General features: G+C 51.0%; 1 protein-coding gene across 3 annotated transcripts in view; it reads right to left on the reverse strand.

Annotated features, from left to right (window-relative positions):
* TLL2 (tolloid like 2) overlaps nt 1-12575 on the reverse strand; it is a 144123-nt gene extending 131548 nt beyond the window's left edge. For all 3 annotated transcript variants that reach the window (XR_015155867.1, XR_015155868.1, XM_086379324.1), the window contains exon 1: nt 12108-12575. Coding sequence is in view for 1 of the 3 variants with exons in the window: in XM_086379324.1 (XP_086235450.1) it covers nt 12108-12297 (190 nt within the window). In the remaining 2 variants the exon portion in view is untranslated. The remainder of the gene's footprint in view (nt 1-12107) is intronic.
* Between the last annotated feature and the right edge of the window lie 802 nt (nt 12576-13377).

Raw genomic sequence — 13377 nt, forward strand, 5'->3', positions numbered from 1 at the left:
GATGAGAGATTTAAGAGAAGGGACATGATTGAGATCAGGCCTGGGAAGGCATTAGGGGGAAAGGACACCTAAATCGAGGGTCCTAAACAGACTGGGAGACCAGGGTGGTGGGTGCAGGTACCATCACAGTAGCCCACGTGGGAGTCAGTGGGGTTCAGATCAAACGGGGGCAGTAAAGAGGGAGAGAAGTGGATGGGCTGAAATTTGGAAACAGAATTGGCAGGACTTGGGTGGGACCGCCTGAGAGAAGCAGGGAGAGACCGATATCCAGGATGGGCATCACCACCAGGTGCCACCACGGGGCCCAGACCCCAGCAAGTCATGGTTGAGCCCAGGGGGAGAGGACGGTGAACCAGTGCCGGCTCAGCGGGAAGGAGAATTGACCCAGGCATGAGATAATAAAGAGTCAGGGAGGAAGGTAGCCTGCTCCTGTGGGAAACTGGTTCAGGCAGGACTCATATCAACTCAAGGCCAGAAACCCAGGTGGGAGGAAGGAGAGGAGGCTCAGTGCAAATTGCAGGATGAGCCACGAGATAAGTGGCCCAGCTGGCAGAGCGGGCAAAGACTCAGGGCTGAACATCAACACTCAAGCGCCCGCGCAGGCGAGCTTGAGAATATTTATTGGTAATTGACAGAAGTGGTTAGAGGGTGGCGTGATCACGGATAGGTCTGTAACCAATCAGCAGGAAAGCTCAGTTCCTGTTGCTATGTTTGCATCCAGGCAGAACTGTATTACGAGCGGGCTAAGAGGACACCATGAGAAACCTGCTTCTATGCATTTGGTTTATCTGTTATCCGCTCCCTGCTTCACGGATGAGAGCAAGCGAGCTGTGGAGCAATAAATTATCACTTGCCGCACACTCTGGATCCCAAGAGAACTCTCTGCAGAGGGAGAGATAAGCCTGCACAGGCCACAGAGAGATTATCACTTATAGGGAAATTCTTAAATGGGGAACAATAACAGGTGTAATCATAATAGCAAAGAGAAGAGCTAACAATTAATGACCACTTGCTAAACACTTTTTGTTCACTACCTCATTCGATCTGCAAACAAATCTAGTTGACGGGTTTTCATATCATTTTCCCAATAAGGAAACTGAAGCTCAGAGAGGTTAAGAAACTTAGTCAAAGCCACACAAGCAATGAGGACATAGGCAGGCTTTAGGCCACGGGCTGCCTGATGCCAAAAGTAGTCTCTTATACAGGATATTTCATTGCTCTGCTCCGCCACCCAGGCTGCCACTCAACCAGAGCCTCTTTGGAAATCATGGGCCATCGAAGTCCTCTCCTTCTGGGGAGGGGTGAGTGGCTGGACCCATTGTCCTCAACTGACCTGACCCCCAGGCACTTATCTGGGCCTGGTAGGAAAGGGATGGGGCAACAGAGAGGATGAAAGATACATTTCAACACCCTGTATTATTCATTTATTCTTCCCTCTGCTTTGGGACTAAGAATACTTTGAAGGCCAGAACTGTCTCATCCTTGTTGGGTTGTTAGCCAAGGACAGAGAAGAGGGTAGGGAGAAGGTGGAGGGTTATGGTGCTCTGGGGAACAAGTGGAAAATATGACCATCAGAATGAGCAGTGAGAGATGCTTGTTGATTTGGGGTGGGGGAGCCAGGAGAAGGGAAGCTGTTCCAGGGTTGGAGAGACCATGGTTTCAAGGGGAGAACAGGTGTTTGCGGTGTTCGTCTCACAGATTACAAGTTCAGTGTCCTGTGTGGGTCCTAGCATTTTGCCCAGCATCCTCTGGGCAGACACCTATCCTGCAATACCCACAAGATCGTAAGATCTCGGAGCACCTCTCATGAGTGCCTGGATCATCTCCTGGCTCTTTGAAAGACCACTGGAGAAAGTGGAAGGAAAAGAGCTTTATAAACAACGCTAAGGCAATGCTGTAACCACTGTGGGGGTTAATGCTGTTATTCTTCCTCTTGAAAAACAGAGTGAAGGGTGAGAAGGCAAAGGTTTGGAGCCCAGTGGAGTTACAGCCTCTATTTAGATTGCTCGACCATGTGTGCCAGAAGGATGTGCACTGCCATCGAATGCAATGTGAGCCCAAATCCAGCTTGCATCTTGGCTATTTGGACCCTGGAGGAATGCTTTCGGAAAGACGAGTAGCTGGGAGAACCACGGACTGAACGGAGGCTCAGATTAACACCAATCACACATCTCCAGTCAAGGGCTGGCTTCTAGAGTGAGACCTGGACATCTGTTTGGCTTGCTGCACAGGGAACTACCTCCCAACCCAGCCAAACGTCAAGGAAGCCAATGAGAGCCATCGAAGGTTTGTTTATAGGGCAAGGTCTGGATATAGAATTACTGCCATCAGCATCATTAGGAAACATAAAACTCTGAAATCATCATCTGCTCCAGTTGTTTCCTGCTCTTTGAAAACTTGCTGGATTTCTATGGAATGATAATAATAAAAACAATAATATTTATTGAATATTAAATATTCAGTTTACCATGTTCCAAGTACTATTCTAAGTGCTTTATCTATATTAACTCATCTAACCCTTATAATCACCCTCTGTGGTAGGTATTAGTAATCACATTTTATGGGTGAAGAAATGGAGACCCAGAAAGCTTAAGCAGCTTGCTTAGGGTCCCAAAGTCATTTAGTGCAAGAGCTGGGATCTGAACCCAGGCAATTTGTCTCCAGAGTCGGCTCACTTCTCAGAGCTCTCAAGAGGAATAGAAAGTGATGTGGTTCATGTAATTCAATTTAATGCGCATGACAGGTGTTTCGGAGGCCACAAAATGATAGCAATATTGAGTGCTTCTATTTGCTAAGCACAGTATCAACTGCCTTTCATTCAACAACTGCCTGTGAAATAGGAGTTTCTATTAACTGCATTATGTAGAAGAGGAAACTGAGGCTTTACAGCTGCAGGACTTGCTCAAGCTCTCACAGCTAGTAAGTGACAGAGCTGAAAAGGGAAATACAAGTCAGCCTGACTCCGAAGCTTGGGTACCAAAGCAACAGGCTAGGTGGTCAAACATCAGGCGAGGAGCCAGGTGCTCAAACAACCACAACCCAGGATGGGGAGAACCCCGAGAGTGGCAGGAAAAGCAGTGGTAAGGGGAGGTCCAGGTCTGACGGGAGGCGCTGCCTGGTGGGGGGCTGCTGCCCGTCTGCACTCGGCTTCCATCAGGAGCATCTTCCCGCTGAGGAGGCCATGCCCAGGAGCTCCTGGGACAGTTCTGAGGTCTGATTGGCAGTTACCTCCTTAGCACCCAGGACCTAGCCCTGCAGGTGCCAGGCACCCTGCAGATGGAAGGCTGTTGTGATGGCTCCTCCTTTCCTCTCTCTATGCTGGACAGAGGAATAAAGGACACTCCCCCACACACATGCCACCCCCAGCAGAGGCTGCAAGATGCTGACTACAGCATCACTGGGCAGGAGAAAGATGGAAACACGGGTCCCACTGACGTGAGAGTTGGGGACACTCTTGGAGTTTTCTGCCTCCACTGTTGAGCTCTACCTACAGAGCCAGCATCATAAGTCAGATCAGATCAGATCAGTCGCTCAGTCGTGTCCGACTCTTTGCCACCCCATGAATCGCAGCACGCCAGGCCTCCCTGTCCATCACCAACTCCCAGAGTTCACCCAGATTCACGTCCACCGAGTCAGTGATGCCATCCAGCCATCTCATCCTCTGTCGTCCCCTTCTCCTCTTGCCCCCAATCCCTCCCAGCATCAGTCTTTTCCAATGAGTCAACTCTTCGCATGAGGTGGCCAAAGTACTGGATTTTGAGCTTTAGCATCAGTCCTTCCAAAGAAATCCCAGGGCTGATCTCCTTCAGAATGGACTGGTTGGATCTCCTTGCAGTCCAAGGAACTCTTAAGAGTCTTCTCCAACACCACAGTTCAAAAGCATCAATTTTTCGGCACTCAGCTTTCTTCACAGTCCAACTCTCACATCCATACATGACCACAGGAAAAACCATAGCCTTGACTAGACGAACCTTTGTGGGCAAAGTAATGTCTCTGCTTTTGAATATGCTATTTAGGTTGGTCATAACTTTCCTTCCAAGGAGTAAGCGTCTTTTAATTTCATGGCTTCAGTCACCATCTGCAGTGATTTTGGAGCCCCCAAAAATAAAGTCTGACACTGTTTCCACTGCCCATCTATTTTCCATGAAGTGATGGGACCGGATGCCATGATCTTCGTTTTCTGAATGTTGAGCTGTAAGCCAACTTTTTCACTCTCCACGTTCACTTTCATCAAGAGGCTTTTGAGTTCCTCTTCACTTTCTGCCATAAGGGTGGTGTCATCTGCATATCTGAGGTTATTGATATTTCTCCCGGCAATCTTGATGCCAGCTTGTGCTTCTTCCAGTCCAGCATTTCTCATGATGTACTCTGCATATAAGCTGAATAAACAGGGTGACAATATACAGCCTTGATGTACTCCTTTTCCTATTTGGAACCAGTCTGATGTTCCATGTCCAGTTCTAACTGTTGCTTCCTGACCTGCATACAAACTTCTCAAGAGGCAGATCAGGTGGTCTGGTATTCCCATCTCTTTCAGAATTTTCCACAGTTTATTGTGACCCACACAGTCAAAGGCTTTGGCATAGTCAATAAAGCAGAAAGAGATGTTTTTCTGGAACTCTCTTGCTTTTTCCATGATCCAGCGGATGTTGGCAATTTGATCTCTGGTTCCTCTGCCTTTTCTAAAACCAGCTTGAACATCTGGAAGTTCACGGTTCACATATTGCTGAAGCCTGGCTTGGAGAATTTTGAGCATTACTTTACTAGCGTGTGAGATGAGTGCAATTGTGTGGTAGTTTGAGCATTCTTTGGCATTGCCTTTCTTTGGGGTCGGAATGAAAACTGACCTTTTCCAGTCCTGTGGCCACTGCTGAGTTTTCCAAATTTGCTGGCATGTGGAGTGCAGCACTTTCACAGCATCATCTTTCAGGATTTAGAATAGCTCAACTGGAATTCTATCACCTCCACTAGCTTTGTTTGTGGTGATGCTTTCTAAGGCCCACTTGACTTCACATTCCAGGATGTCTGGCTCTAGGTCAGTGATCACATCGTGATTATCTGGGTCGTGAAGATCTTTTTTGTACAGTTATTTTGTGTATTCTTGCCACCTCTTCTTAATATCTTCTGCTTCTGTTAGGTCCATACCGTTTCTGTCCTTTATCAAGCCCATCTTTGCATGAAATGTTCCTTTGGTATCTCTGATTTTCTTGAAGAGATCTCTAGTCTTCCCCATTCTGTTGTTTTCCTCTATTTCTTTGCACTGATCGCTGAAGAAGGCTTTCTTATCTCTTCTTGCTATTCTTTGGAACTCTGCATTCAGATGTTTATATCTTTCCTTTTCAAAGGAGCACCAATGTTGGGCAGAAGGTCTCAGCCTGAGGGTGTGTCTCCAGATGCAAAATGGATCTGGACAGTCCCAGCTGTTTGTCTGCTCTGGGGCCTGGACTGGAGGTCAATGGGGTGGTGTCCTTGCTATCTTTCAGCTCTCGGAACATCCTCGCCCAAAAGGGGCTGATGCCTTCCCCTCTGACCTCCCCTCCCCCAGATGCTGTGCCCTAGCCTGAGTCATGGCCCTGGCTGGGACCTCTTGGCTCTGTTGGGCACCTGAAGGCCACCTGTTCTCTACCGGCTCGGTTAGCTGAATCCTCAGCGTGGGCAGCTGTGTCTCTCTGCAGAAGCCAAAACAGTGTGTTTCCTACCCTAGCTCTGCCTTGGCCCATCCTCAACTTTTTCCTAAAATTCACCCTTCACTTACTTTTGAGACGCTGTTTGCCAATAATTATCAGATCTGAATTTAAGAATCTCTAACTAACTCTACTACATGAAATCACTTGTTCACATATCACAAAAATTCAAATTCCTCTGGAGTGTTTCACCACAAGTTCAGGAAGTACTTGGGAGCACCTGCTCTGTGCTCTAGGGACGTGCATACCCATCCCTGAACTCTTGCCTTGTCCAGAAACAGTGCTGAACACGTGACAAACACTGCATCACTCAATCCCTGGCAACCCTGAGAAATGAATATTTACAGTCTTCTCAAGGGAGGAAATTGAGGCTCAGAGAGGCTAATTTTCTAAAGGTCACAAAGCCTTGCACCGGCAGCAGATTTTGCACCCCAGTCCATCAACTGTCAAAGCCAGGGCTCTTAACCACCTCATGCCCTGCCCTGGGGCACTTTAGGGGTAAAAAATTGGAAACTAAGGTGGACTAGATGCAGCTCCTGCCTGGAGAAGAGGGAAAGATCAACATTTCATTTCCATGCAGCTCTGGAATATTTTGACTCCATCAAATCAGCACCTGCCTGAATCAGCAAGGACACCAAGACAAGCAGGGATAAAAGCAAAGTTGTAAAACTGCCAGCTGCCCTCACCTGGGTGTGGCCACCTGGGGAAAGACAAGGCGCCAGGGAGATGGTGGGCACCAGGGAGATGGTGGGCACCAGGGAGATGGTCCCGCACTAGGGACAGGCTATGCCAGGGAGACAGGCTTCTAGGAGGCACCACGGGAACCTCACACCTGTGCTTAAGAATCTGGGGTGCGTGCCCCTGCCACGAAGGAAGGGAACCCTGGGAGTGCTGCCCAGGACTCCACTCTCCACCTGGAGCTCTCTCAGGAGGGGCTGCTGCCCATCCGGCTGGCTCCGCTTCCCTTTCCAGGCTGACAGCAAGCTTGGAGGGTCCTTCAGCCGCGGACCCAGGCCACACAGGGCCAGGCAGAATCATCCTTCCCTCATTCAATGAATATTGACAAGTACCTGCGATGTGCTGCGGGGCTCTGGGCTTACAGCAGTGACTGAGGCGGACAACCATCACTGGCCTCACACAGTCTGACATTCCAGCCTCACATCAGCAACGTGAGGGCTTGCAGGTAGGAGCTGCCCCAGAGAGGGCCATCTTAAAGAGGGCTCTGGTGACCCCCAAATGAGGAACTGAATGTAAGGTCACTGTCTCTGGGAGAGAATGACAAGACGGAGTGGGGCCCCAAATTCCAGGCAGAAGTCAGGTCTCAAAGTGTGAGGAAGGCCTGCAAACTTGCTCCTGGGAAATGAATTAGTTCCCAGGCCAGGTTCCTTACCCCAGCTCTGCTGCCATTAGCCGTCAGGGACTGCTGACTGTATTTATTCATGGAGGAATATATATGTTTATCATATGTGAAGGCCTGGCATTTATTAAGCCACCAACTGAAAAGTAAAGCTGGCTGTCAACTTTACTTTTATGAACCCAAAAGGCTATGCAGCACTTTACAGTTTACAAGGTATTTGCATATTGTTTCAGCCTTAGGTAGACACTGCTGGTGACCTGAGTCCCAGATCCTCAGTCCCATGCATCCGCTGCACGGCTTCCCACTTTTCTACTTGAGAACTTTTTCTGAATCTAGAGCCCATGGCAACCATATACAGAAGGGCAGGGAAGTTCATGCCTCAAGGAGTGTCACATTCTCCCAAACTGGCAGCAACAACATCCTCCATTCCACATGCTCTTTTTTTTTTTTAAGGTGTTTTATATATTTATTTATCGATTTAGACTGTGTTGGGTTCTTCTCTGCAGTGTACCCGCTTCTCTAGTTGCTACACGCAGGCTCTAGAGCACACCTGGGCTCAGTGTTTGTGGAGTATGTGCTTAGTTGCAGTATGTGGGATCCTAGTTCACCAATCAGGGCTTGAACTCGGACCCCCTGCATCGGGAGCATGGAGTCTTAGCCACTGGACCACCAGGGAAGTCACTCCACATGTTCTTTTAACAATGTGACTTTAACACTCCTCCCTTGGCTAGGTGGGCTATGTTCATGTCCCTTGAACCTGGGAGAGCTTGTAACCATGGCAGAAGAGACGTTACGTAGCTCCCGAGGCAAGGTCATGAGGAAAATCAGAGGCCATCTGGTTCCCTTGGGATGCATGCACCTAGAATCCAGTTGCTGTGCTGTGAGGAAGCCTAACCAGCCCACATGGAGAGACCACACAGAGAGGCCACCTGCAGGTTCTGGCCAACAGTTCAACTGAGGCCCTGGGCAATAGCCAGCCTCAGCTGCCAGCTGTGAGAGAACCAGTGAGCCTCCAGTGATGCCAGCTCCCAGCTGTCGAGTCACCCTCAGCCTGCACGCCTACCCAGCAGAGGCTCAGACACTGTGGAGCAGAGGCAGATCATTTCTGCTGTGCCCTTTCCAAACTCCGTATCTACAGACTCACCTACAGAGTCAAATGGCGCTTGTTCCATACTACAGAGTTTGGGTGGTTTTTCACACAGGGATAGAAGCTGGAAAAGGGAGCAAACAACGAAGAACAGCAGCTTTTGTATAAATGTTCCAGCCTCCTGTTTCCTGGGCAGATAATTCTGGGAGGACTTATGGAAGGGCTAGGTGGGAACACGGCTAGGTGGGAACACGGCCCTATTAACTTAAGGCAGTTACCTGGATTCCTCTTCCTTCACTGGATTTCCTCTTTCCTGGTCATACGTGCCCTGCTCCCTCACCCTGCTGCTTGGGATCACCTCCTAAACAATCTATTGACACAGAAGTCCTGCCTGAGACCCTGCCCTCTCAGAAATACAGCTACAACTAGCCTTATGTCTGCCCTAGAAGCAGTTTTGTCCCCATCCCCATTTTGCAGATGAGAAAACTGAGGCACAGAGAGGTGAAGGACTTGCTTCAGGCTGTAGGAAGAGTAAGAGGCAGGGTCAGGATAAGGATCCAGGCCTCTGGCTCTGGGTGCAGCTAAGGAAATATGAGTGAGGGCAAGCAGGCTGGAGAAGCTCTCAGAAGCTTTGCAGAAGTTGTTCTCAGGGACATGGTGGTTGAAAGGATGTCTTGAAATTTACTCAGTCGAACTCTTGACCTCATTTGCAGCGTCAGATGAAAAGCAAACAGCACACCCATGGGCCACCAGACAGAGACCACACCCATGAAGCCCCACACATCTTACCAGCCCCAGGTCAGGAGCACTTTTCAGGTCCACTCCTATTTCAAGATCATATGATTTGAAAGCATTCCTTTTTACAGCATTAAATAGATTGGTTTTAAAAAATATATTTATTTATTTGTTCGATTATAGGTATGTGGGATCTTAGTTCCCTGATCAGGGATTGAACCTGAGTTTCCTGCATTGGAAGATGGATTCTTAACCACCGGACTACCAGTGAAGTTCCTCAATTAGATTGTCTATTAGTAAATTTAAATTTCACAATTCAAAACGTACTCCAAAGATCAGCATGAAGATGTTCTTTCAACAAGTTTCTAGGAAATCTGTTTATTAAGTACTTCACTATAAGTCAGGTACTGTCCTAAGCACACTAACCTAGTAGGAATGAGGAAACTAAGGCACAGAGAAATCAAGTGACTTGCCCAAGGTCACACAGTTTGTAAATGACAGAGTAAATAGTAAAATGAGCAAATGGTAAAAGTGTAAATGACAGAACACTGACCAGTTTGGTCAGCCTCTGAGAGCCCGAGCTGGAAGCAAAGGTCATCGAACCATACAGAAAGAAGGAGCCAGGGGCACAAACTCAAGGGCTCGCAAGGTGTGAACGGGGCTGATGGGGACTAAGGGAGCCAGCTCCCTGGACCTGGCAGTCTGCCACCCTAACTAGTCCAACAGTTTCACTCTATGGATGAGGAACTAAGACTCAGAGAGGAACATGCCAAGGAACACAGCTCCTGAGAGGCTAGGAACAGACCCCAGACTCTCTGTCTGCACTCTGCATCCTCCACAAAATGGAGACCCCTGGCTCAAGAAGGGCAAGTGGGAGGTGTTTCAGATTTGAAGACCCAAGGCAGGTCCTAGGCAAGGGGCTCTAGCCAAGAGGAGTCAGGGGTTAGCATGTGACTGGGATAGGAGGACAGGCTACCCTTTAAGGTTTGGTTTGAATATAAAACCAGCAAAGGCAGTGTTCTTCACAAGCCGAGAGGCACGTCCTTTCACTGAGATGCCAGTCCTTGGTGAACTGCTTATTGTCCTTAGAAGGCTGTTCCCTTGCTCAGGGAATTTCCAGAAGTCTGAGCCTATTGATGTCTCCCTTGCCATCGCCCTCTTCTGGACACTCTTAGCATTGGCATGGATGAGGGAGAGGTCAGGGGGTTGGGAGGATGGACGACCGCTGTCGAGGATGCTCAGAGCTGGCTGAAACCCTACACCTACTTTTCCAGCCCTGCCCGCCCTTCCCATCCCATCTGGGAAGAGTCGCAGAACATGCATGCCCTGGTTATCTAGCAATTTCTCCAAAATTATTGGAGAAAAATGAGGCCCCAAGCTGCCTTAGTGTTATTCCACAAAGCTGAGATCAGCAACTGGAGAGCTCCCAGACAAGACCTATATCTCTTTCACCCAGATTCACAGGGCCCAGATGAGCACTCAGCGTCCTAGAGGAGCTCGATACATTCTCTGGCACACTGACTGCTACCCCAGTCCAGGCCCACACTGCCTCCCACAGGCCCCTGGTTCACATCCAATAAAATCCAGGTTCTGACAGGTGCAGGTGATGGCCGATGGCTGATCTACTCCATTTAGCCCCCATCCCAGTTTTGTATCCTCAGTGTCCTTCTTCTCAGGCAAAGCCACCATTCAGTGCTCCAGAGGCGCTTCAAGCCTGGTTGGGACCTAGGTCCAGTGAGGAACCGAGACACCTCAGTCAGGACATGCTACCTGTGGATTTTCTCTCAAATTACCCAGGGATCAACTCTTTGTCCTCCTTCCTAACTCAGAAACCCCACAAGGTACAGCAGTGGACTATTATTCTGGAGAAATCTTCCTTCAGGGTAAGCCCAGGCCCTCAAGCCTGGTTTGATCGGCACCCTCCACAAGATTCTCACACTCTCCTAGGTTCTCTGGCCTCGGAGTAACCTGGTCTGCCCCAGATTTCACCGACTTCTGACCTGTCCAACTCAGAGCCTAGACTACACTGGCTGCAGTAACACCACCACAAGCAGTGTCTTCATCATTATTCCATGTGCAGAGAATTTCCCCATAAATTATCTGAATCCTCCGACAATTATTACTTCCCCAGTGCAGAAGAGAAAACTGAGCCTACTAGAGGGAGACTGAGCCTCTTCAGGGAGTGAGGGAACGGGGCCCACACTGGCTCACGGCACGCCCTCATTCAACAGAAGTAAAGCACCTTGCCCTTCTGCGCGTGGAGGATGCGAGCTTCCTTCGGTCCGCTCGTCTCTGCGGGCCGCCCACAGAACCAGCCGGACCCTGCCCACAGATAAACACCGCTACCCGCGGCCCCGGGCCAGGAGCTGCTCGGCGGGCTTCAGACCAACCCTCTCGGGAGTATGAGCACCCCTTGTGGAGTGTGAGCACCCTTCGGTTCCAGCTGGGAACTGCCCCAGACCCAAGGCTTTCTTTGGAACATGCGCTCGGGCTTTGCAGCGGCTGAAGCCGCTACCCTTGGGACACACGAGCCCCTAGGGGGAAACAAGCTGCAGCGCCCGGGCTGCGATTAGCGCCAGAAACACCCGCGCGTCCCGGGGCGCGGCTTCCTGTCCGGATTAGAACACCTGACGGCTTCCATCTCTGCCCGCCCAGGACGACCCCCAGCCGCGACCACAGAGCAGGCTACGCGGAAGTCTGCAGCAACTCGAGTCATGCTCATTCTCCATCGGCTATCGCTTTCCTTTTGCCCGCTGTGAAGCTTTTCCCTTTTTAAACTCTCTTCCCAAGAGTAACCACAAGATCTTGGGAAACTTTGCGTGAAACTTACAAATGTCATGAAATCGGAACCAGAGACTCCGTCTAAGCCTGGGAACGCTGCGCCCAGCCCTGTTTCCTCCCCTCTGCTCCAGCTCAGCGCGTCCGGCGGTGGCCCGTGCTGACCACCTGGCTGTCAGGAGACCCCGGGACCCGCCCCAGCTCCTGGGCGCCCTCTCGGCCTCGGACACTTTGGGAACATTCCCGCGGCCGCCACCCGGTGCGCGCCGCACACCAGGGGCCAGGACGTCCCAGCCGGAGAGGTATTTAAGCAGTCCCTCTGGGGCATTGTTTTCCCGGGGAGTCCGGAGAACTCAGCGGAGGGGAAGGATGACCCGCCCCCACAGACTGCCGCGCTGGCTTGCCCACTACCTCGTTTGCATTTCAAAGGCAAACTTGTGCCGGACTTCCCGGCGGCAGCACCTACCGGCTTTGCACGGGTCATGGTAATGCTCCAGCTGCTGCTCCGCGCTCTCCTCGCCTTCCAGCGCCGAGGAGTCCCAGGTGGCGTCCGAGCGCTCCCCGAGCCCCCCGGCGTCGCGGGGCAGCGGCAGCAGCAGCAGCAGGAGAGGCAGCAGCAATGGCACAAGGGCCCCGAGCGCAGTCACACGGGGCATGGTTGCGAGCGGCCGGCCAAGACCAAGGGAGCTGAGTGCACCAAAAGCTGGACTCTCGGGCGAGGGACCGCGTACAGAATCGGGTCGGCGGCAACCGGTCACGGCGATTACGCGCGGCTGCCGGGCATGGCTCGGGCGCGGAACCCCCAGAGCGCGGCGTCCCGGTCCGCGTCCGCGCGCCTAGGAAGCCGCTGCTCGGAGCTACTTGCTCGTCGGCCGAGGCTGCGGCGGCTGCGACTGTGGCAGTGGTTGGAACAGTGGCCGCTCCGCCCCTCTCCACCCGGGCTGGACCGCACAGCCCTCGCCAGGGGCCCTGGGCAGCCAATCACTCGGGCGCCCGAAGCGAGGCCCCTCCTCTTCCCGGCACCTCCGCAACTTCGGAGGAAGGGGAGCGAGGTGCAGAAGCTGAAGCCAAGGACCCAGGGCCTGCCGAGCTCCCACCGAGCAAAGGGTGCCCTTCTCTGGGTGTTACAGCGCCTCTGGCCCACCCTCCCTTCAACGCTGCTCCTGAAGATCAAGGCTGGATTTCCCGCCTTGCTTTATTCTCAAAATTCACTTTACAACTCCCCGGTGCACACGTGGGTGAAGACAGGAGGCAGTGGCTAAAGCTCTGGGCGCCGGACCAGAAACCCAATGCGAACGATTCCCACTACGACCAGCTCGCTATGTGCTTTTCGGAGAATCATTTCCTTGTAGGGATGAAGCGAATCTTCTCTTTGGGTCGCTTTTGGCGCAGAAAAAACCCGACGATTACGATCCTCTCAGCTTTCTCCACATTCCCTCGTCCAGCCGTGACTGGCGCTTGCTGCAGGAACCACCTAACCTAAGGTATGGCTGGTGATAGAGTGGCTTAGAAAATAATGATTTAAAATGACGGATTTCCCCTCTACGTGACCCTATCCTTTAGGAAAACAGTGCAAGACGCTTCATACAGGCAAAAAGACTGACAAACGAACAGCTATACCTACTATTTGTGTTAAATTACAGGCATGTTTTATTAAATAAGCCATTCACCATTAACTTGATGGAATAAAAACCACCAATTTCTGAAGTCTGGTTAATTTTTTGCTAATTAAAAAC

Source organism: Bos grunniens, chromosome 26 (genome assembly GCF_055505025.1).
Source record: "Bos grunniens cultivar Pamir isolate PY7600 chromosome 26, Bosgru_T2T1.0, whole genome shotgun sequence".
NCBI lineage: Eukaryota > Metazoa > Chordata > Mammalia > Artiodactyla > Bovidae > Bos > Bos grunniens.